Consider the following 26071-nt stretch of genomic DNA (forward strand, 5'->3'; position numbering starts at 1 on the left):
CCACTGGAGTCACTGCTTAGACTTTCTGCTAATATATTTTCAAGGGATTTACTTTGTCACTATGTGGACATGAAAGTAGAATTGTGCTAAATTTCTTATTCAGTCAAAGGGCTGATTCAAACTTAACAGACTTGATCAAAGAAATAATGGTTATTAGAGTAAGCACCATAACTGTGCACTGGTATAAAAAGTTATGGCCAAGCTAAGAAACTGATGACATTTCAGACTATAAATCAAGATCTGAACTCTGGATTGGATCCTGATTTTAAGTCCAAGAGTAAGCTGCGATTTCTCAGCTAGGAAACCAAATATGATTTTACAAACTCTGTTAGGGTTTTGTTCTTTGATGAGGGTACTACAATCTCTTTAGTAAGCCAAGATTTATGAACCGGTGATGGTTACATTTAAAGCGTTCCAAAGTCTTGCATGTTTACTAAAATCTTGGGTGAATGTCCCTATCAAGTTCCATAAAACAATTCTGTATTTTAATAATTAATGTAAAAATACTACTAATGTTTCATTACATTACATTTTCTTCTCCCAAAAGCAGTTGAAACTCATTAAGACTACGATCTTAATACCCTTTCTCGAGAAAATGTCTTAGTAGGAATGTAAGGGTCTTCACTGTAAACTGGTTTAACAAACCTAGGTAGTGTTTTAGTCTTCTGTCTGCTTTGTCTTTATTCAAAGGAAATTCATTTTATTTTTTTTAAAATAATTACATTTTTATCCACCTTGGGAAGCCTGTGTCTGTCATTCCCTCAGCAATCCTGTTGAGACTTTAGTTAACTTTTGCAATGAAAAGATGACGCAATTGACCCAGCTGCCAGATTCCCTTTTCCATTGAGCAAACTGCATAGACATAGAGGAAAAACTCATGATTCTGATCAAACACAAACAAGAACTTGTTATTGGTTCTACTGTGTGGTGGTGATAGAGAAGCAAAGAAATGGTTTTACTCTATCATTGCATACTTTCAGTGTTATCCAAGAGGTGTGGGGCCTTTTGAAATCTGGCCCTACTGTCAGCCTCTTCAGAAGCACTCTGTGACACATTTTCAAGACACTTTGAGGGTGGAAAGGAGGAGAGGAAATCAACCAATTGTAACTGACTTCACAATTAATGTAGCAACATTTGTGGAGATGCCCAGAGTACCATCTGATCCAGTGGTGTTGAATGACTTCCTATAGATGAAACTTGAAGGTGTAGGTAGGGTGCTTTGTTGAACTTGGCTGACCGCTTATATGCCAAAATCTTGCCTTTCATGGTTTGTTAAATCTAGCAGGGAGGAGTTGTTAGAAATGCCTTCTTGAAAGAGGAAGAGGTTCCAGTTGCTTCTAGTGAAAAGCCATAATTCTCCCACTCCTGAAGAGCCTAGACTAAATCCAGATGATGTTAACAGTTAATAGTTGGGGTGGGCAACCTTGCGAGTTCCACCGGGCATTTTCACACACTAGATTCAGCCACCACATAATGTTATACAGCACAAAACATTCACATATAGCTTGTTTGCAGGTTTATTTCTACCCTTTTAGCACTCTGTCACTCTAGCTACCTTATTTTTTAATTGCAGTTCCTGCAGTCCATAAAAGCATTCAGGGGATGTGACTGGGCCTATATGTAGGTTGTTCATCATTTCATTCAGATTTTAATTCTTATTGTGGAACAAAAACTGTTTTGTTTGCCTGGTAAAATTACCATTGTTTAGAGAAAGATAGGAGGAATATGAATGTGTTGTTTCCCTTGGATCTTGTGGCAGCTTTCAGTGTCATTCCCAGTTACATGGAGTAGAAAATATTCCAATTCTAAGTTTGTATGTACTAAGTTCATTAGTACAAATGAATGCATGCCTATTAATATTATTTATTATATTCAAGGTATTTTATACTGTTCTGTTAGGACAACTCTCTCAGAATGGTGTACAAAATATAATTTAAAAATATGCCAAGTAACAAGGCTCGCCTGTTATAAAACATCCAGATGACAATAAAATTTGACAGGTGTGTAGTCAAACAGTGAACAAAACAATACATAATAATACATATTCCACATGTACCAAAACAATTTAAAGGTCGACATAAAACCAAATAATATAATCAACAAATAAAATGGCAAGAAAATAGAAAGTTTTGACCTCGCAGCAAAACATATGTAATGTTGGTGCCAGATGTATCTCCCTGGGGAGCAGATTCCGCAGACGGCCTCCATAGCCAAGAAGGCCCTTCCCCTTGTAGACCCCCTCTTCCTTCGGGGTGGTTCACAGAGAAGGACTTCCATAGATGATCTAAGGGTCCAGGTAGGGGTGTATGGGAGAAGACACTCTTTAGATATCTAGGCTGTAAGCCATTTTAGGACTTTATCTGTTATAGCATAAGCACCTTAAAGCAGGATTTGACTTCAGTTGGTAACTAGTGCAGGTGATACAGCACCAGGCTAATATGTTCATTTCTATTTGTCCCTGTCAGCAGACAGACTGCCCTATTCTATACCAACAGAAGTTTCTGGACTATTTTCAAGGGCAGCCCCACTTAGAGCACATTACAGTAGACTAAACATGAGGTTACTAGGGCTTGGCTTATGATTGCTAGTTCTGCATGTCCAGATAGGGATGCATTTGGTAAATCAACCAAAATTGATGAAAGGCACTCCTGGCCACAGAGGCCACCTGAGACTCTAGGAACAACTCTGGACGCCCTGTCCTTATGGGGAGTGCAACCCTGCCCAGGACAGGGCAGATAGCACCCCCCTAGATCAGGGTTCCTCCCACCAATAGCACCTCCATCCTGTCTGGATTAAACTTCAATTTATTAGCCCTCATCCAGTCCATCACTCCACACAGACACTGGTTTGAGATTTCAACAGCCTCATCTGGATCAGATGTAAATGAGAGGTAGAGCTGAGTATCATCAGTGTACTGATGACATTTCAGCCCAAACCTCCATATGATCTCTTCTGGTAGTTTCATGTAGATGTTAAGTAGCATTGGGGATTGGATGCAATCCTGCAGCACTCCATGGTGTAAAAATCATGGGACCAAGGTACTGTCCCCCAGCAACACCTTCCTGAATTGGCCAGCCCAGTAGGAACAGAACCACTGCAAAGCAATGCTTCCAACTCCCAGCTCAGCCAGCCTATCCAGAAGGATGCCATGGTTGATGGTATCAAAAGCCACTGAGAGGTCCAGGAGAACTACCAGGGATGCACTCCCCCTGTCTTTCTCCCAGCAAAGGTTATCCCATATGGGTAACCAAGACATTTTCAGCCCCAAAATCAGGGCTGAAGACTGTCTGAAATATATCCAGATGATCCATTTCCTGCAAGAGTTCCTGGAGCTGCCCAGGCACCACACACTCAAGCACCTTGCCCAAGAAGGGAATGTTGGCCACAAGTCTATAATTGTTAATATCTTCTGGGTCCAGGCTTGCCTTCTTCAGGAGGGTTCTAATCACCACTTCTTTTAATGGAGACATGCCCAGCCCCTTCTTCAGAGAATCATTTACAATTGCCTGGCCCAGGTTCGTGTTGCTTCCTTGGCTTGGACAAGCAGCCATGAGGGGCAAGGGGCAAGAAATTGAAAATCAATATTAGGCAAGTTTGATAATTGTACAGTTTCAGCTTTTCATGAGGTTACCCCTAGCGTGTAAGCATGAGAATATGTTTGTGTTTGAGTTACATATATGTCTCAATGTGCAAAGGAATAAATAATAGACTGAAAATTGAATAAGACCTAAGAAGTTGGGAAGCTAGTGTGGTGTAGTGGTTTAGAGTGAGGGAACCAGGACTCGGGAGATGTGGGTTCTAGTCCCCACTTGGCCAAAGAGCCAACTGGATGACTTTTAGCCAGTCACAGATTCTCAGCCTAACCTACCTCACAGGGTTGTTGTTGTGGGGATAAGATTAAGAGCAGGAAGAAGAGAATGATGCAAGTCACTCTGAGTTCATTGTATGAAAAAGTGGGATATATAGCTACTAAATAAAATAATGCATTCAATCAAATTGTTTGTTGCCTTAACACTCCACTGCAAGTACTCCTAAGGTGAATGTGGGAAGATGTGCTTCCTCTGATTATTGCAAAGACCAGGTAAGAACATTAGATATGAAGCAATACAGTTTTGTTCTGCTTGGTGAAGACCTTTGTATTCATTAAGGTCTTCTTTTTAGCTTTAGGCTTCTTAGTAATTCTGAGATTGGTAATACCTCTGCTTTACACTGGGTTTGAATGTTATGCTAAAACAGAGAGAAATTCTGTTGGGACAGGGCAAACATGGCATCAATAACTAAATAATTGTGAGCTTGAAAGCAGTTGTACAAATATTACTACAGTATTAGTGGTGGTTGGAAGGAAAAGGGAAGAAACATACTGGATTCATTGTAGAAGTGACAAGCACATCAGATGTCATACTTTTTGAAGGAATGTTACACAACAGGAGATGAAGCATATTAATAAATTATACCCAAATTTATTCTCATGGTAACTATCATAAGTATTATGAAAATCTAAAGGAATGTGTTGACTTACTATTTTCCATTCTTAAGAGCATGGTGTGGTCTGCAGTATCCCTGGGTGGTTGATTAACTTGAGGTATTGCAACTAGCCCAGTAGGGTTTGTGCCTGAATAATGATTTGAATCTTTGCCAATCTGTTACACTGCACTAGTTTTTCAAGACAATGCTGAGTTCATTCTAACCTTGCTGTGGTATGACTACTTGTTGCTCCTACCAAATGAATTATTCAGGTGACTTCTCCCCTCTTGGCATCAAGCAGGGATGGTCAGCTTCTCTATTCTTGGACTGCTGTATCCATGTAATGATTAGAAATGTATTTCCTTCCACAACCCAGCCCCTTTCAAATTTTGTCTGTCTTCATATGATGATAAGTCAGCATCCTCATGTTTTCTTTCTTCTGAAATTCTGTGATGAAGGATCATATGGAGGTCAAAACACATTGGACTGAAAGACACTTTTTCCTCTTTCACTCCATTATGCTTTCATTTCTGTTTGTTTTGGGGGCTCCCTTTGTTTTTCTCATAATAAAGTTAGCCTCTCATAAAAGAAACAATGGAACAAAGATGCTTTTTTTGTGGAATCATTACATTAATATGCCCAACAAGAAAAATAACATTAAAAATATAGAATATTTCTTTTTTCTTTTCACAAGGAGTGAAACAACAGGAACAATTACCAAAATTCCATGGCTTTAAGGTCACTTCAACTAGTTCAGTTGTTGCCAGTTCAGAAATGGGGCTAAGCAGACCAAAATGAAAAATTGGAAGCATAACTTTGTTTCATAACATGATTTAAAGATCCAGAAAGAATGCAAAATGATACAGAAAAATGGAGAGCTGTTTATAAAAACTAATCAATACACAGTAAGATTTGAATATAGGGAGCTGTTATATAGCTGCTCACATAGCTTTTAGATTTGTGTTTCCTCTGGGAGGCCTGCCTTGTGTTTTGAGAACTAAAATGAATTGATGACACGCACAGCTTATAATTTCATCTCCTGGTCTTGCTGGGCAGGTGTGATAGAAAGGCTGTGGTGGTTACATCTGCCTTATGGGCCAGAGGTGCTTAATGCTACTTAATCCAACCTGCTTTTGGACCTCAGTTCCCATCAGCCTCAGTTAGCATGATTAGTGATAAGGAATGCCATGTAGGATTGTCCAAAAAATCTGAAGGTTATCAGGTTGCAGAAAGTTGGTTTAATGGCACTCTTTGTTGCTAGCTACATTTCCCTTAGCACATGGTCTTCACACTTGCCTCAGTGCTTACCCACTTAGGTCCAAGTTTTGACTTATTCTTAGATCATTGCTAATAATTAATATGCCTACTGGTTATTAGAAATGGTACTCCCTGATAATTTCTTCAAATGCACATTATTTAACATAACTTGCATCTTAGGTGACAGCCAGATAACTTTGAAATGTGAATTAGAATATTCTCTGTGGAGTTTTCTAGTCTTTAGCACCCTCTGTTGACTATCTTCATGTATTACATTGTTTTGGAAAATAAATGCAATTTCTAATAAAATATAATAAAACATAAAGGTTTTGAGGACTTTCTCAATATTTTCATATATTTTTGATTAAAGAACAATACAAAATTTTTGTTCATTATTGTTGCTTATGAAACTGCTGTCAAGCCTTTTTAAAATGTGATCAAGATGTTATACAAATACTCAGGTAGCAAATACTTTGAACTAAAGAGCATTGATACTTTAAAAGCAGTAACAATAATAAATCCTCAAAAACAATATCATTAAAAAACTGCTGAAATAAAAATCGTGTTGCTTCTGGTCTGAAATCTGATAGTGGTAGGTTCATATGTAACTTCTTAGGGCAGTTATTCCATTCTGTGCACTGTGACCTGGAAAGCCTTACTTCTAGTATCCATCCCACCTCCCCCTCACATGTCAAACAGTGTGGGATGCACAGAAGGACTTCTGAAGTGGAATAAATGGAATAAGCAATATTTTCATCTTGAGGACATGAAAACTGTATCCAACTTGGGTACGGAACCAGGTTATCACTGATTCTATTGCTCTAGTCTGCAACGAGGTTGGCCATTTGGCCTCTCTTCTACCGAACAACAATTGTTAGTGATCCCCTCTTGTGTTAGGAGTGCCACCAACTTTACACAGATGCTGGAGGAACTGGCATTTTACTTTTGCTACTGCTGTCCCATGACAGAATCAGTGATGGTATTTGTTCCATCACAGGAAAAGACACTGAATGGAAAGACTGAATTATCAACTACACTGCTATGAGGGACCTGGCTCCAAAACACTTTGGTTGCAAAGCTGGACCTTGGTTGCATGGGTACAAAGGTGTTTGTCCTTGGTTCTAGGCTCTTGCCACAGACTAGCCAGAAAGGCCAAGATGCATTGCTTATTGACCATACTACTGGAATTAGCCAGCTCATAGGGGGGGGGGGGGGGGGCGTTTGCAGTTTTTATAAGGCACAGAGCACATGTAGAGAAATAGAATGAGGTCACAGGACAGGTTGCTCCCTGTACAGAAGCTAGTTAGAAACTCCACATGTGCTTCACCAGAAGCTAGCTAAAGTGCTATCTGGATACACAAGGCAACAAACACGACAAGGTAGTTCAAGGGAGCAGAAGAACTGTGCCCCAGGAAACATGGGCTGAGCATCAGAATAGAACAAAATGCCAAGAAAGGAGCATGAGAATCAGAATTGAAAACCAGCTGAAATCACAGATACTGTCCATCTTATCCCACAATGTCAGAATTGAAAGAACACACTGGGAGAGGGACTGGGAGACTTGACATCAAAGTTACCTGCTCAAGCAAGTGGAGTCCATAAAAGGAGAAGGTGAGAGAAAGGGCATAAAAGAAATCCCCTAAGGCAAACAGAAGAGGAGGAGGAGGCAGGGGCAGGGAGGCATAGAATGAGAACAGCAGCTAGAGGTGATACAGCAAGTATGTAGGGAGAGCAGATGAGGTGGGGGCAGCAAACAGAGCCAAAGCACAGGTGGATGTGGGAGCAGAAGTGTCAGTGAAAGCTTGGAAGGGAGGTGGGATACTTAGATTATCTCTCACAGCTTCATTAAACAAAACATGCCATGCATACTTAGTGGACTAGTTATGAAAGGCCTTTGCTACAGCATCCTCAGCATTTCTCACAAATACTGCTGGGATAGCATTTTGCTGTGAAGGCTCCTGAAATACTTGCTCTGTGAGGGGTTGAGGACCAAGTTGGGTAACAAGCTACAGAAAGTTGTAGAGTCCCTGAGTGGCTGTGGGGAGTAATGTGACTAGCAAATGAACACCTAACCCTCCTCGGCTTGTTTTCAGCGTATGTAATAGTGATCTGTGACTTAGCCCAATGTCTCTGAATAGCTATCAGAACTTTATCACCTAAACCAGTTTTCTGGCAGAACATTCCATAACTTTGTGAAGATGATGATCATTAAAGCCTGAGGCCACTTTAGCCCTTATCATAGGAGAAAGGTGCTTCATCCCCTTAATCATTTGTATTGTCCACTACTTCAGCTCTCCCAGTTCTAAACAGTCCCTTTGAGATGACATAACCAGAAAGGTATCCACTATTCTGAATGTACTTACATCATACACTTATAAAAAAGGGCATGATGATGGCTTATATTTCATTTTTTCCTTAATCTAATATTGTGTTGGGGCTCCAAATGAAGCTGGTTTGGAATGCTAAAAATGTGCTAGGTGCCCACATACGTGTATATACACACTAGTAACACATTTCCACAATCCTGATGTAGATTACTTTGTCTCATGATTCGTGGTTCAGAAAGAGTGGTTTGTATCTCTGAGGGAGGAAGTGGAAAATAGAAGCCATGGAGAAATCATTGAGGGAGAATTCTGTGACAGGATGGTCAGGGCATACATGGAGAAGGGCACGTGCACATCAATCTGGCTTCAGATCTGTTTTTGTGAGAGGTGGTTTTGGTTGCCCTGGTTGCTGGTTTCTCCCTGCACAGGAGAAGTATTGCCCTATCAGTTCTCTTATCAGCTGCTGATTCCATCAGCCATGGTATTATACGACCAGGAATTGGAATCATTTAATCGTGGCTTTGGTCCTGCCTTTGAGATCAGTCTCATAAGGTAAAGGGTATTGGGAATTTTCTGCTTGGCCTTTCTGTGATGTCCTGCAAAATTCCTCATTTCTGTTACATTTACATAAAACTGCCGGGGGGTGTGGCATCTGAAGATCTATGGTATGTGGGTGACATACACAGCTCTATCCATCCTTTCCTTCTGATTCAAAGGAAGTATTTGATGACTTATTTATTTATTAGATTTATAGCCCACTTTTTTTTAAAGTGTTCCAAGTGGCATTACCTCATTCTTCTGCTGCTTTCAATCTTATCTCCACAACAACAACCCTGTGAGGTAGGCTGGGCTGAGAGTCTGTGACTGGCCCAAAGTCACCCACTTGTCTACGTGATTGAGTGGGGACTAGAACCCAGATCACTCAAGTCCCAGGCCTGTCCTCTTAACCACTGCACCACACTGGCTCTTGGTACTACACCACACAGACTTGAACCAACCTGAGGCAAAAACGGGGTTGTCCTCTTCCCCTTATTCCCTCTCAGTTGGAATCTCCTCCGGTGGTATTCCAGGGAACTTGGAGGATGAACCGAAAAGAGGCAATCACATATACCAGTGATAGCCACTTTAATGGACCCTTGGCTGTCATTAGTTGAGGCATAGGCAACCTTGGAAGAATGGCAAGGGGTTTGGGGTCCAAAACAAGCACCTTGGATGAAGTAATGGCTAGTTATCCATGATGAGTTGTTATGGCACTCACACCCAATGCTGCAGTGTTTATATGTCAGTGAGTGTCATTAAGAGCCAGCAAAAGTAGAAATACTTATCTGTATATCTCTTCTCAAGGGCATGAGCCTTGACAGAGCAAGGATTAATTTGCTGTTTTGGCTTGTTGGTTGGTTAGATCAAGAAGAGGAGGTACTTAAATCTGCTGGGCTCTATTTTAAAAACACCATCGCGTTCTACTTTGCTCTAAGTATTCTACCCTCTCCCTGTCTCAACTTTCAAAACTAGCCTCTTTCAAGCTTTGTGTAGCTTTATCTCTTGGTAGAACAGCTTCACACGGAAGCGGTAGAGCATGGGTCCTCAAACTACGGCCCGCGGTATGGTTCCGGCCCTCCATGGCCATCTATCTGGCCCGCACTGCTGTTCGCCGCCTGCGCAGGCACTTGCTGCGCAGGCGGGGAGGTGGTGGCTTGCTCACCTGGAGATGGTTTTGGACTCACTGGGAGATCTCCAAGTGAGTCACCGCCACGGGCACCCGATGCCACCTTGCGCCTGCCCAACAGCACCTCATCAGCCCGTGCCCCCAGGCACCCCCACCTCACCTGCCTGCGATGCTCACTGCAGCCTTTCAGCTGGCCCCTATTCAAAAAGTTTGATGACCCCTGCGGTAGAGCCACCAGGACCATATAAAACAAGGCCAAGGGCTGCATACCTGCTGCAGATTGTCCACCTCTGCTGTAAAGGCACAAGAGCTCTGTCAGAAAAATAGTTGGATACCCTTTTGAAAGCACAGGCTAACATAATGCTAAGTTGAGCTGCTACTTATAGTATAAATTACTAATACATCAGGTTGACAGAACAGATTCTCTGCCCATATGCGAGCACTGTGCATTACCAAAATTCCTAGGGGATTGAGATCCTCCAGTGTTTATTTGGGGAGAATGGGGAAGTCCTGTTGCACAAGTCAAAGTACACTCACTTAGCATGGGACAGAACCTTTGGTTCCTAGCTGATGAGAACTGATGAGAAAACAAAATATAAATGGTTGTAGCTGAGTTAAAAGTGGGTAGGAGAACTTTGCTGAGAGATCAAAACCATTTGATTCCTCACTTCTCTGAAGTGTTTCCATTCAAGCTGGTCAGTAAGAACCACTTTGTTACTTTTAAAAGATTTAGTATTGGTGCTTACATGTTTTTCGTTCCTTTCCTCATTTTTCCTTGTCATTTCATAACATTTTAGATTTTTAATATTTTTGTCTAAGTGGTTTTAGGAGTCTTTTCAGCTGAGGAGTGTGGTGAAAATAATGTAAATAATTTTTAAACTGCAGAAGATGTAGGAAAAATATTTAGTAATGATTGGAGAAGAGAAAGTCTAGATTAGATTAGGAGTCCACATCTTATTTGTAGCCATAAGTTATTCAGCTGTGTCAATCTCTTTGCCTTCGTATGCTTTCAAAAAGCAAAGAGGTGAAATAAGTTATGTATGACATACATGGAGACATCTTTTACTTTGTGCAAATTAAATCATGCAGTGATGTCCTTTTTGTTATATAAATAAGTGATTAACCATGTCTCAATCATGTTTAATATTGTTACTTTTGCTTTGCAGAGTACCTGGTGGAGAATGCAATGGGATCAATAGCATGTCTGCGGAGAGTGGCCCTGGGACAAGACTGAGAAATTTACCAGTAATGGGGGATGGTCTAGAAGCTACACAAATGTCTACAACACAGGCACAGGCCCAACCCCAACAAGGCAGTACTGTAGCCACTAACCCACCTCCACCAGAGACCTCAAATCCTAGCAAACCCAAGCGCATGACCAACCAGCTACAGTATCTGCTCAAAGTGGTGCTCAAGACATTATGGAAACACCAGTTTTCATGGCCTTTCCAACAGCCTGTGGATGCTGTCAAACTAAACCTCCCTGTAAGTACAGCCTGAAGGGAAGAAAAGTAAAGCAATGTATTCAGTCACTGACAATGTGAGAAAACAAGTGGTGGAATGGTTATGGAGGATAGGAGGGCCTGAGGGTCCAACCAAGGATCGAAAATAATGTACATGCTTTTCAATCTGGGGGTCAACAGGAGCATACAACTTTGTTAGGCTTGTGTGACATTATAACGAAGAAGGTTAACACAGTATAGCGTTCCTTCAGAAGTACTCAGAAGAGTAGGATAACAATGAGAAAGCATACCCAGGTACTGAAGTACTGGACAATATGAAGGGAGAGGGCAGCAGATATATCCATAGTAAAGTGAGATAAGTAAAGAAGGTGGATGGTATACCCTGTTGACTTGGTGAGGGAAAAGAATAAAGAATGGAAATGGAACAGTATATATTCAGAGGACTTGTTTTCACAGGTTTGTTTCTTAATACTGGAAGGTGGAGTGGGGAGGCTATTTAACATGTCCACTCATACTCTTCATTGCCAGTCCCAGTCATCTCTCTCTCATGTCTGTCTAATGTAGATCACACACCTCCTGGATTAGAGCTGTATGATTCTTAGCTCTAATAATACTTGTTCATCATTGGTATTAAATATATGTTTAATAGCTGTAACAGCTCTGTTAAGCTACCAAAAAGGTTTTAAATTCCCTATGGCAACACTTCAACTTATTTATTACTTGATTTACTTCATATCAAAACTAAGCAAGAGGTAGTTATACTTAGCTCATTTTGATGGGTATTAACCTCTCTTCCCCATTTAGGGTTAGGCTAGGGGTCTCACTCTCTCCCCTCTGTTTTTTAGTTCCTGTGCAGAGAGGAGTAAACGCCAAAATATAAGTGGCTGAATCAGGACCCTATATGGTGACTTGTGAGGAAAAAGGATCTGTTAACACTACATATGTAGTAGTTTAGTTTAACCCCTCAAATCATGGAGGGCCCAGTCCAGGGAGCTGAAGGTGGGAACAGTATAGTTTCTTCCAGTATCACCCACCTTGTATAAAATACTAACTGCATGAGTTCTTCCTACTTTGCTGTAATAAAAATATTTTAATTTGTGAATTGTGCTCAGGGATGTCTGGATTAATTTGATTGCTGTCATTTTTGTCTGATCCTAGACAATTGAATAACGCTATTGGAACAATTCATTCAACATGAAAATGGGAAATTGAGTAACATGAGTTATCACTCATTATATTAAGACACTTGGTGGGCTATTTAGCATACCAAGATCTCATGATGCGTTGGGACTGGAGATAATTGCACTTCTGAGTTTGCTGATTTTTATACTAGATGGTTCTGACTCTGGAGTTGTCTTTAAACAGTTTGTGTTGCTTGCTGGTGCAGCATTGTGGGCTCCTTTTTAAGAATTGTAATGCTTCGTTTGCCTACCATTTTTCCTTACCTTGTCCATCTGAATCTACATGCTGTACTGAGCAGCATTGCTGTACAGATGGCTTCTGTACAAGGGCTGTTGAAAATTCCATCCAGCCATGCTGATGCAAGCAGAAATAATATGGTCAGAGGACTGGGCATTTCTGGACCCAAAATAAGTCTGTGTTTTCAAGGGTCAGAAGACACACGCTGATGCTGTGTCTTAGTACACTGATAAGCAGTTTATGGGCTATGAGTTCTGCCCTTGAACAGAATGCTTAAAATGGAGACATTTTTATTAGCTTCATTGTAGAATAATAATGTTTAAGCACACCTACATTTTTAAATAGCCCTAGAAAAGAGTTTTTGGTAGGAGGAACAAGACACCAAGAAAGGAATATGTCTGAGTTCTGATGAGTGGTCAGCAAATGAGGTAGTAGATGGAACCATAGTCCTGTAAGTACATTCTGTAGCATGCATAACATACTGTATCAGACAAGCTGGGAAGCAACCAAAAGTGGAGATAGGTTCCTTTGTTTTGTGAGCAGGCATTCTAATTTATAAATTCTGTGATAACTTTTGGGTAACGTTCTTGGTAAAAAAAAAAAAAAAAAAAGGAATTTCTTGAATCTGCCTCACTTTAAGATTATGATAGAATGGCAGTAGGTCGGCCCAAAAGAGAAGCTGTCCTTAATAGTGCCACAAAACAGCAAGAAGAACATGAGTAGCTTTCTGTTGTTAAAGACTGTCATTAGGAAAGATTATCAACCAACTAATTTAACTCCTGGTTTAGGGGAAAAAACTATTTGGACTGTAGTACAGCCTGAAACTGGAGTATTTCCTAAAGCTGGGGGCAGGGGTGGGAGATGTTGCTATAAAAGGCTTACTCAGTGCAGATTCCACATTTTGTTTGTGTATAGAGCTGTCTGTTTAATCAAATGCTGGTTTCTTATCCACAATGTTCTTGAACTTTATAATCTGAAATTTGTCTTGTTTTTTTCCTTTCTGTAAAATGTTGTGGTAAATCCAAAATGACTGAGGAAGGGACATCCAACCTAAATGGGGATATGAAACTTTGATCAAACCTTCCCGTGCCATATTCCCCCAGTGGAAATCCCTTCCATTGAACTTGGTATTAGCTACAGAGGGGCAGGACGCATCTTTTGTATAAATTGTGGAGGAGAAGTTTACTCTCCAGGCACCTCATATGCAAACTTTTCCCACTGCAGCTGATCTAGACCTTAAAAAGCTGAGCAGTTTCAAAGTTTAGGACATCTGGCAAATTAGGAAAGGCGAGTATAACTTTCTGTAACATAATTCAATTAAAATGTTGGACTAGAGAATGGATGAAGAAAAGAGTTAAATGCAGGGATTATAGAAAATGTGAAGATAGGATTTTAGAAAAGGGAAAACAAGTGAATATGCAGCTGAAAGGGATGGTGAGTAAAATTTATAAGAGAACAGGATCAGTATGATTCACTTAAATCAACATTGGAAACAGGCTTGAGAAAGAACATGAGTAATGAAGATTTGAAAAATATTTGGATAAAGAGGATATTAAAATGTATGTCAGTAAGAATAAAGGAATTAATAACATTGTATGGAAGTGGTACCTAATTCCAGTGAAGTTGAACTGTATAGATAACAAATAGTCCAATTTATGTTGGAGAGGTGGTTGTGAAGTTGGTATATATTTTCATATGTGGTGGGAATACAACTATATAATGACATTTTAGAGAGAAGTTTTTAAAGGGTGTAGCAAAAATGAATATAGACGTATGCCCTGAGATTGCATTACTGTCAATGTTTTAGAAAAAACGAAGGAGCTGGAATAGTAAAGAAATAATACCAATAGTATTTAAATGAGAAAAGGGCATATAAAGAAAAATAATTATATTTGAGAGGGCATATTTATTTAGTATGTCTTTTAAAACGGGAAAGGATTTGAGCTGTTAAAAGAATCATTACGCGCTGGTGACTTCCTGCCTTGGCTTCTGTAACGCGCTTTACGTGGGGCTTCCCTTGAAGACAATCCGGATACTTTAGTTGGTTCAAAATAGAGCTGCTAGGCTGCTGACGGGGACGGGGCGTTATGTTCACATGACTCCAGTTCTCCGTCAGCTTCACTGGCTTCCCATTGAAGTCCGGGCCCAATTCAAGGTGTTGGTGATGACCTATAAAGCCCTAAACGGCTTGGGACCTGGTTACCTGAAGGAGCACTTACATCCATATATGCCTGACCGCCTCTTGAGATCTGCGGGAGAGGCCCTTCTCCGGGAACCCTCCGTGAAAGAAACTAGGAGGGTAGGTACTCGGAGGAGGGCTTTCTCTGTGGTGGCGCCCAATCTATGGAATGTGCTCCCCAGAGAGGTCCGCCTGGCGCCGTCGTTATTTGTTTTTCGGCGCCAGGTGAAGACCTTTTTATTTAAATGTCATTTTAATTGTTAACAATATTTACTTATTTATCTGGCCAGGGCGACTTCTTTTCTTTTCATTTATAACTTTTCTAACTCCTTTTATATCGTTTATATTTTTTATTTATTTTATATAATTAATTTTAATTTTATATTGTTATTTTTGTATTGTATTGTATTGTATTGTGTTGTAAGCCACCCCGAGGCTTCGGCAAGGGGCGGCATAGAAATGTTCTAATAATAATAATAATAATAATAATAATAATAATAATAACAACAACAACAACAACAACAACAACAACAACAACAACAACAGATTTGGAAGGGGATTATGTCCTGAAATGTTTGAATGAGGCCTTTTTTTATCAGTAACAAGTATCCTTGAGCCTGATGGTGAGGGGCACAGTATTGTAAGAATTATTTTAATTGTATGTGTAGTAGCTTTATATGTTTTTATTCTAAATGTAGTGTCATTTTGGTTGCATTTTAGATTAAAAATTAATTTTTAAAATAATTAAAAGAACATCTTGCAAGACAATTTTCGGGGGAAGCAATATTATTTTTCCTGCAGATTAATAAGGCACTGTTATTCTTGTCTTTGTTATTGTAGGATAACTGATTATTTTGTTCCTTGTTTCATTTGAATGCGTTAGGTCTAAGATTATTTTCTAAAAATTGTACCAAAATATGTTGTCCTTTTAGAAACTAGAGTTCAGTCAGATAGATTCTTCAAGATTTGCTCTCTGGAAAGGTTTTATGCAATACACTTAATGATGCCTTCAGATGCCATACTTAATCAATCTTCTTTCCCACAGGATTATTATAAAATTATTAAAACTCCTATGGACATGGGAACAATAAAGAAACGCTTGGAGAATAACTACTACTGGAATGCTCAAGAATGTATCCAGGACTTCAATACAATGTTTACAAATTGTTACATCTACAATAAGGTGTGTTTTCTTTATACATTTGTCCCTTGCTCCTGACATGCAGGTACCTGCTTGACAGCTTTCTCTGACTTGTTTCCACCTTAGGCCACTGCTGGCCGTATCCTGGGCCTGTGCAGCAGAAACCTTCATTTCTACTTTCTGTAATTGGTCTAACTGGGCACCCCTGCCCTCAGTCAGATTGTAAAAAGGAGATAATTCTCTCTTATGAACATAGGAACATGTTCACAAACTCTGGTTGGGGAGGAGTACAATAATTTAACATGTTATGCGTGTGTGTTACTTTAATTGTTGGTAAGTTTCAGAAGAACTGGAGGGGGTTAAAGGGGGATGAGGGAGGGAGGTGATTGGTTGGTGTCTGAGAGTGTGTGGACAGAGCTTGGAGGTGTGTGAAGAGAGGAAAATAGATACTTTCAGTCTATCAGCAGGTAACAGTTGGAGCTGTGGCAGAATCTGAAGAGACAGCCTTCCCATTAGAATCCCAGCTAGTGGTGTGGAAGGCATTTCAGGATTCATAAGGAAAGGGAAGGAAGTAGGATACTTGGAGGACATATTACTGCCTAAGGAGAGGCAAAACCAAACACTGTTGCATACTACAAGGGTGTGAGAGAGAAGCTGGCAAAAACCTAAGTGCAGAAGGGAAAGCTTAAACTGAGATAAATAGAATAAAGTCTGATCAAAGTACATTTAGAGGAAAAAGGAGTGTTTGTGAAGGGAAAGCGTGAGATACCTCAACCAGAAGTTGTTACTATACGCTAAGGAAATAAGTACTCAACAGCTTGAAACAAGTATGCTTATTGCGCAAATAAAGTTTTACTGTTAACTCAGAGTCATAGGCTGCTTGAATATCTGTCATCCTCAGTACCACATAGTCCAACAAAGCAGCGTTGCAGCTTGGGCACAATACTGTGGGAGAAGTTAGTTAATAAGATTGGAATCAAATTCCTGTCAGCAGTGTTACAAACCCCAGAGAAAGAGAGGGAAATATCAAGAAAATCAAAGACACTCTGTATCCAAACAAATTATAGGAGAGTATTCGTGACAGGAAGTTTTCTTCTTCAGCAGTCAAAAACTGCCTGTTAACTTCCCTTCATAGCAAATAGCTTTGATTTTTAAAGGTTGCTTCTGTTACATTGAAGTAAGCACATGTACCCCTAAAGCCCCTTCTTTTCTGCAGTCATTAGTGTAAATCTCATGGCAAAGCAGTAAAATGGAGGGGGAAAACTGAACAAAATTTGCACATGGTTAGCATTATTTCTTCTTCCACCACCTTACAAGAGATTTGCACATAGTTAGCTTTATGCTTTTCACCTCTGGGGAGATGTGTACAAATTGAACTTTTAAAAAACTTTCAGGAGGATATTTGCAACTTCATGAAGTACAATACCTACTGTACTTTAGTTGTTATGCTTTGGTGAATCTACACAAATCTTTCTGAGAGTAAAAGAAAACAATAAAGTTTCATTTGTGCAAATCTCCTCAAAAGTTGGAAAAAATAAATATGACCAAATCTAGGAAGTTGAGGAGGGGAATCTATGAAATAAAATTTATTCAGTTAATTATTGCATATGCACTCATCAGCAGAGGAAGCTGCTATGGTTGTGTTGGAAAAGTCCATGGAATACATTTTGGTAGTGAGCAAGAAGAGACAAGCCACAGCAGCTCTCAGAGTGCCTCATTCCCTGTCAAATGTAACTTGACCAAATAACCAACCCATGCAAACTTATTTCCAGGATAGTTTATTGTGATGTGTGAACTGCCCTGTGATTAGTTGTATGCCGTGTATTTCTCCTTTCTGAGCAATAACTGAAATATTTTTTATTTAAATCTACTGAGCAAATATGATTTGGAAGACATACAATTCAAAGTGACTACAGTGGTACCTCGGCTCACAAATGCCTCAGTTCACGACCAAATTGGATTGCAAACACAAATTTCATAAAAGTTTTGACTCAGGTTGTGAACTCCGCATTGGGTGGTGACTGTGATCACAGCCACCCCCCCCCCCCGAGTGGGGAGATGGCCGTGATCGTGCTGGGGGTGAGGGGAAATGGCCAAGATCGCGCCCATCTTTCCTGCAGGAATGTGCCCATGATTGCCCATCTTTCTGCGATCTCAGCCATCTCCACCCACCCCAGGACGATCGTGCCCGTCTCCCCCCCACACACACAGCATGCTGGGATGATGGGTGCAATCGCGGTCGTGCTGGGGGCACGCAGGGAGATTGCCGCACTTGTGCTCGGGGTAGGGGGGGAGATGACCGCAATCTTCATTGTTGTTTGTCACTTTGCTTCACATTTTTCTGATTAAAAAAAAAAAAGTTACAGAACAGATTAACCTTATTTACATTGAACCTTGTGGGGAAATTTAACTTGGCTCACGACCAATTTGGGTCACAACCAGAGTCCTGGGACGGATTAAGTTTGTGAGCCAAGGTACCACTGTATACTGAACAGTGCATAGGAAAGGATGCAGTAAAAAGCAACTCGAGGTCTTAAGCTTCTAATGGAGGCACAGCTTCCATTTAAAAATGCTTGATGATGTGTTAAAAACTCAGAATGGTTTCCTAAATTCATATGGACAGATGTTTAAAGTCAGCAAATAATGCATCATCCTCATCATATAATGATATGTCATATAATAAGCCTCCAACACATTTGTGAAACTTTTAAGTGCAAATGGCAAGTAACTTATTGTGCTGTGTTGCCAGTCTCACAGGTCCAAAAAAGTTGTGACTTGTGATTCTACATACATGCTGGTATCTCCAAATATTGATAACAAGTTGGTTTTCTGTTTTGTTCAGCCAGGGGATGATATTGTTTTAATGGCAGAAGCATTAGAGAAACTTTTTCTGCAGAAAATCTCTGAAATGACCCAGGAAGAAACTGAAATTGTTATAGTCCAGACAAAAGGAAGAGGACGTGGTAGGAAGGAAGCAGGTACTGATACTTGATTTACTATTTGTGTTTCTGGATGGTTATGACAGCAGCGGTGGCTGCTGCTGTTATATTTATACCCTGCCTTTTTTCCTGCAAGGAACCCACGGTAGCTTAGATCATCCTTCTCTCCGTGTTATCCTGTGAGGTGGGTTAGGCTGAGAGTTAGTGATTCTCACCCAGTGAATGTCATGGCCGAGTGGGGACCAGAACCTGGATTCCTCAAGTCCCAGTCCTACAGCTAACACTGCATTTTCTATCTAATTTTGAACTAGAAAAATGCTTGCTTGCTATCATTACATATGTGTATAGAAAGCATATATTTGAAAAGACTGCTTTGAGGTAGCGTACAGGTTTCTATCACCTGATGGCCTAATTTATCCACAGAGGCAGTTGCATTGTGTAAGCACAGATTTTTCATGGTGCCTGCAAGCTCCTGGCCTGCTGTGGCTTTTCCTTTCATATGAACTCAGGCAGCCGGGGTTGTTTGACGGTTATACAATGTACTCATTGTGTAACCCTTTCCTTTTCTTCATGCCTGTTGAACAGCAAATCCACAACAAATTCAGGAACAAGAAGGAAAACCCAGTCTCCTAACATTTTTTACAGATTTGTTTTAAAAATAAATTTTTGAAGTGGGCAGGGAGTGGAGAGTTTTATGGGCACCATTGGAGTTCCCCCATGAGTGCTTTCCTGAGGTGGAGTAATTTGAAGCAGCACAGGTGAGTGTGAAGAGAATGTTCTGTCTTGGATTTGTTACAAACTTGCTTCAAAACCTAGAGTCCAGATTGAAGCAAAGTTTTCTTTATTGAAAGGGTGCAATGATGGAACCAGGGGATGCATAAAGGAATTTGTAAAATGAAATAGATGTTCAAAAGCTTTCTTACTATGCTACATTAAAACTTTTTAAGACAAATACTCAGGGATTTAGGGGCTTACCTGTGTAGACAGAATCACCAATTCATCAAAGCAAGTAACAAAGGAATAATGGGATCTCAGTCCAGTTTTATAATGCTTATCCAGAGGGCAGGGCTCCATGGCAGAATAAAAGGGGCTGCATTTATTTATTTTATTTATTTATTAAAACATTTTTATGCCGCCCCATTCGCCAAAGCCTCGGGGCGGCTTACAACAATAGATAAAACCAATAAGTTAAAATATACATATAAAATAATCGTAATAATTTAAAACACACATTATAAAATAAGCCGCCCTGGCCAGATAAAATTCAGTAGTATTATCATTTAAAATGTTGCTTAAATAAAAAGGTCTTTGCCTGGCGCCGAAAAACAAATAATGACGGCGCCAGGCGGACCTCTCTGGGGAGCGCATTCCATAACTTAGGCCCCACATCTGAGAAAGCCCTCCTCCGAGTAGCCACCCTCCTAATTTCTCTCACGGAGGGCTCCCGGAGAAGGGCCTCTCCCGCCGATCTCAGGGGGCGACTGGGCATATATGGATGTAAGCGCTCCTTCAGGTAACCAGGACCCAAGCCGTTTAGGGCTTTATAGGTCATTACCAACACCTTGAATTGGGCCCGGACTTCAATGGGGAGCCAGTGAAGCTGACGGAGAACTGGAGTCATGTGAACATAACGTCCAGTCCCCGTCAGCAGCCTGGCAGCTCTATTCTGAACCAATTGAAGTATCCGGACCATCTTCAAGGGTAGCCCCATGTAGAGCATGTTACAGAAGTCAAGACGGGAAGTCACCAGCGCATGAGTCACTGTTGCAAGGCAGTCGTACTCCAGGTAGGGACGCAGCTGATGAATCAGCCGAAGCTGGAGGAAAGCGCTCCTCGCCACTGTTGTTACCTGAGCTTCGAGTGAAAGCTCCAGGTCGAGCAGCACTCCCAAGCTGCGGACCTTGTCCCTAGGAGGGAGTGCAACCCCGTTCAGGACAAGGTTCAATTCACCTTCTCCGAAGCCTGAACCGCCAACCAACAGGACTTCCGTCTTGTCTGGATTGAGCTTCAGTTTATTGGCCCTCATCCAGCCCATTACCTCGGCCAGGCACCGGTTCAGTACAGCCACTGCCTCACCTGGATTGGTGGAAAACGAGAGGTAGAGCTGGGTATCATCAGCATACTGATGGTTCTGCAGCCCACACCTCCTGATGACCTCTCCCAGTGGTTTCATGTAGATGTTAACAGTAAAGGGGACAAAATGGACCCCTGCGGTACTCCATGGCAAAGCTGCCATGGCACAGAGCCATAGTCCCCCAACACCACCTTCTGGAATCGGTCGTTGAGATAGGAGCGGAACCACCGCAAGGCGGTGCCTCCGACCCGCAATCCCGCCAGCCTATCCAGAAGGATACCATGGTCGATGGTATCGAAAGCCGCTGAGAGGTCCAGGAGAAACAACAGGGACGCACTCCCCTTGTCCTTCTCCCTGCACAGGTCATCGTACAGGGCGACCAAGGCAGATTCAGTACCGTACCCGGGTCTGAAGCCGGACTGAAATGGGTCCAGATAATCAGTTTCATCCAAGAGTGCTTGGAGTTGTCCCGCCACCACTCGCTCTAACACCTTCCCAGAAATGGGATGTTGGCCACTGGTCTATAATTAGTGGCCATCCCTGGATCCAGTGACGCCTTCTTCAGGACTGGTCGGACTACCGCCTCCTTTAAAGGGGCAGGCACCCAACCCTCCCTCAGAGAAGCATTAACCACTTCCAAGATCCAGGTTCCAATCCCGTGCTTGGAATCTTTTATTAACCAAGACGGGCAAGGGTCCAGAAGGCAAGTGGTAGGACGTACTTGTCCAAGCACCTTGTCCACATCATCGGGCCGCAATAACTGAAATTCATCCAATAATTCTGGACCAGACGGTAGCGTTGGTGTCTCCCTTAAAACCTCTGAGTCAATAGTGGAATCCAGCTCGTGACGAATCTGAGCGATTTTCTCCCTGAAATGCCCGGCAAAGTCGTCACAGTGGGCCTTTGAGGGTGGAATCAGCTCTTCCTTCGGACCTGGACGAACCAGGCCTTGCACCACTCGAAAGAGCTCCGCCGGACGGCATTGTGAGGAGGCAATGGAAGCGGAGAAGAATCTCTTCTTCGCCACCCTCACCGCCACAGCATAGGCCCGATAATGGGCTCTTAAGTGTGTTCGGTCAGATTCATCCCGTGATTTCCTCCACCTACGCTCTAGTCGTCTCCCAACCTGCTTCATCGCCCTCAATTCTGGGGTATACCAAGGGGAAGAGCGGGCTCTGCCCGGTGGGAGAGGACGCTTAGGAGCGATCGTGTCTACAGCCCTGGTCATCGCCCCATTCCACAGTTCAACCAGAGCCTCGACAGGAGCACCCGTCTAGCCAGGAAGGTGCTCTTCTCTTCTTTGGGATTGAGGAGATGGAGTTAGAAAAGTGTTGATTAAAAAAGACAATTTCTCTAGAAATCTCTGGCAATTTTAATGCATCAAAAGTCTTTCTGTTGCAAATCTGGAAATCTAATCAAAGGGAAGCATAGCATGCTAGCATACTTGACTGAGGATGCTTTAGTTTTAAAGAGACAGACACTTGGATGACAGACCCATTCAGCAGCCTCTCATAATAGTAGAGGCAACCTGAATCTCTGTCATGTGTTGAATGTTGCAGGATAAAAATGTGTTTTCTATTTAACTTCTGCTTTAAAAATAAATTACTGCTTATAATGATTTATATGAATATTCTAGGTGCTACTTCTGTGTACTGTCACTTCTCTGACATCTTTGCTAATTTGCTAATAATGGATTAAGTAATGCAGGCTTCTCTAACATTCCCTGCAGTTGTTTTGAGCTGCAACTTTCATCCTCCTGAACCGGGTGATGATGGAATTTGTAGTTCAAAATAATTTGTTCATGTTGGGCAAAGCTGAACTATTGTTTGTTTCCAGAAACCTAAACCCTACTTTGTCTATTGCTTTGAAAAGATGGGAGGTAGCTGTAATTGTAAAGATAATAAAATTGGACAAAGGAGAAGAGAACATTCTTTCTTTTCAGATAAGCTGTTTTCCTCTATTAGATATTGGAATAAACCATGGGCTCTTTCATTACTGGATAAGTTGTTGAGAGATTGTTTTTGTAATAGAACAATCCCTTACACGTACAGCTCACCAGGGGAAGAAAATCTATACATTTCAGATTATATAACATCAGTGTTAAACAGTGTTGCCATGAAACTCTGTTTTTGTATACATAAAGGCTTGATATGCAGAATGTGACCTTGTCTCTTTCTGACAGTTACATCCAAGGCAGGCGTATCAACGGTACAGAATGCAACTCAAGCATCATCCCCACCACAGACCCAGACGCCACAGCCGAATCCTCAGCCCGTGCAAACAACTCATTCCTTCCCTTCTATGACCCCTGACCTCATTGTCCAGACGCCAGTAATGACAGTGGTGCCTTCCCAACCTCCTGCACCACCGCCTCCCCCTCCCCCTCCCCCTCCTCAAGCTTCTGCTCCCCAGCCCATTCAGACACACCCACCAATAATCCCGACAGCCGCACAGCCCATGAAGGTGAGTAAACTAGATACTGTTTAGTTTCATAATGGCAAGTATCAATCCCAGATAAACTGGTGAAAATATATACAGCCATGATCAGGCATTTGCTTAAGGTGTATTCCTCCTAACAGCTGTTGCACTGCCTTCTTGGACAATTCTGTCTGTTTTAGTTTAAAATAAATGTGCTTGTGATGATCTGACAGTGGGTTAGTGGGCATAATCATGCTACTTTTGGGAGTTGGTCCATGTTAAGCTTGCACAATCACCAACAATTTCAGGGAGGATTCCTTAGTCTGAGGAGGGGCTTCAGTTTCCCCACTACCCAGCAATCCTGGCACTGCTGAGATTGCTGCTTTTTCTTTGCTGATTTTGGAAAACGTTGGTGGGATGGACAAGTTTTAACCTCCCCATTTCAGCAAGTAGGGACAAGTGTTCTAAGTATGTGTGTGCGATGCAGCACCACATGCAAGCTGTAAGAGACAGAAAGGTTGCCTACCTGTGCTTTAGTTAAAATGTGAACAAGAGGAAGCCCACAAACAAGGCACTGAACCCTTCCTTCTCTTGTGAAAATGGCAGTGTTCCTTAGATGCAAACAAACAGTTTGCTGTACATTAAAAAGTTGTGCTGTAGTTCTTGTCTTTAATGTACAGGAATAGCAGTGATCTCATATTATAAATAGTCTTACATAACTCTTGTACATCATTTAAAAATGATTTTAGGAAGTAAAGGCTAGGTAGCAATATATTAATTTGCTATAGTTCATCTTCTAAAAGAAAATATTTCCTAATCCAGTCTTTTTAGGAAAAACACCAAAAAATCAGTATAGAAAACAGAAAGAAGTTTTTCCAGGTGTTTTCCTGGGCTATCACATCTTTCATTAAAAGCATATACATGCTAAGAAAGGAAGCTGCTTTTGTTGAGGATGTACATGTTTATCTCGTGTAAACTGTGAAGGAACCCTGAACTGCTGTGGAAATAGAGTGGGTGCAATTTCCTTGTCTGCTGTCCTCCTAAGACATCTTTTTAAAAGGTTTTTCAGAGGAATATATAATAGAGCACATCCACCTTATCAGGAAGGTCATGTTGTGCCATCATACAAGCCTTATGAACTTGGTAGAAAGTAGACTCATCTGTTCATAGAAAGCATCACAAAGCTTCACACAATATATATGTAATGTAGCACCAAACCATGGGTTAACCACTGGGCTCTTTAGCCCCTAAATGATGCAGTGGCCGAGTTTAAGCAATCACACTCAACAACCTATAATGGAGTTGATTGTGGGTTGCTGAATAAAAGCAGAGGAAGTGATTGTGTGAGATGGTATGGGAGCTGCAGGTTGAAGGAGGAATCTGCAAAAACAACAGTAACAACCCATCTCTTTCCTCCAGTGGGGAGCTTCCTTTGGATCCTTTTTTTCTCTACCAATGGGGGGGGGGGTACTCCAAATTCAGCCCATGTTGATGAAGTTTATTTTAGTATGTTTAAACTGTTCCACATGTACTACTCCCACACAGATAAGGTCAGTGGTATATAGATTAACTTTTTAAAAATAATCCTTAACACTACCTTGTAACACTACCTTGTAAGGTCAGGCAAGACTTAAATTAGAGACTTTAGCATTTCACTGTTGGCTCCTACACAGCATTATACCAATTTTTAAAATGTTTTATAAGATTGATATTTGGTAAATGACTTTGGTAACTTATATACACTTGGCCTTCATAAAGTGAAGGGTACATGAAGTCTTTGTGACTGTAGTTTCTCCTTGTGTGAAGTGTGGTGTTCCTTATGACATGTCCATAGTACAATGTGCCAGTAAAAGAACAGATGTCTACATAGTGTCTGTTTGCTTTTGCAGACAAAAAAAGGTGTAAAGAGGAAAGCAGACACTACAACTCCAACAACAATAGACCCTGTTCATGAATCCTCCTCACTGCCCACCGAACCCAAGTCCGTCAAAGGAGGTCAACGAAGGGAAAGCCGACCTGTAAAACCTCTGAAGAAGGAGGTGCCAGACTCTCAACAGCATGTACTGGAGAAAAGTAGCAGTAACAAAGTATCAGAACAATTAAAGTATTGTAGTGGGATAATAAAAGAAATGTTTGCAAAGAAGCATGCTGCATACGCATGGCCCTTCTACAAGCCTGTGGATGTAGAAGCACTTGGGCTACATGATTATCGTGATATCATTAAGCATCCTATGGATCTGAGCACAATTAAAGTAAGTGCAGTTTTATATTGTATTTTGCTGTCTTGCATGCAAGCATATACTCAAAATTTGTTCTCAAGTTGCTAGCCTTGTGTTTACTATTAACAAGAATATTATGAATATTTTCAGTTAATTAGTCAACTATATATCTAGCATGGAGTTTGCGAAAGTACAGCAAAGCAGTTACTTTACAAAATAGAGTGGTATTTTTCTCCAAAACTTTGCCTGCTAGTTGGTATCCTCTCTTGTAGAATGTTAAGGACTGTCATTCATTTACAACAGAGGTAGAGGACTTTTTTGGGAGGTCTCTAGAAGACCCTCAACAGCAAAACAGCCCCAGCCAAGGTACCCTCTTGGGGGAGCATTTCAGCAGCTGACACCTCAGCCAGGGCCTGCCTTCATGGAGCATAGGCTTTCCTGGAAGGGATCTATTTAATGGAGTTGGGATCCACTGGGATCTGGTGCCAGTATGAGGAACATGCCTAGG

The 26071-nt window shown here is 41.3% G+C and overlaps 1 protein-coding gene across 1 annotated transcript in view; it reads left to right on the forward strand.

Annotated features, from left to right (window-relative positions):
- The window catches only part of BRD4 (bromodomain containing 4), a 110261-nt gene that overhangs the window by 34622 nt on the left and 49568 nt on the right, over nucleotides 1-26071 (forward strand). The window contains exons 4-8 of the mRNA XM_044454086.1: nucleotides 10878-11196; nucleotides 15818-15955; nucleotides 18756-18891; nucleotides 23109-23389; nucleotides 25234-25596. Coding sequence (XP_044310021.1) covers nucleotides 10878-11196; nucleotides 15818-15955; nucleotides 18756-18891; nucleotides 23109-23389; nucleotides 25234-25596 — 1237 coding nt within the window. The remainder of the gene's footprint in view (nucleotides 1-10877; nucleotides 11197-15817; nucleotides 15956-18755; nucleotides 18892-23108; nucleotides 23390-25233; nucleotides 25597-26071) is intronic.

Source organism: Varanus komodoensis, unplaced genomic scaffold (assembly GCF_004798865.1).
Source record: "Varanus komodoensis strain SLA01 unplaced genomic scaffold, ASM479886v1 scaffold7_1, whole genome shotgun sequence".
In the NCBI taxonomy this organism is placed as follows: Eukaryota; Metazoa; Chordata; class Lepidosauria; order Squamata; family Varanidae; genus Varanus; species Varanus komodoensis.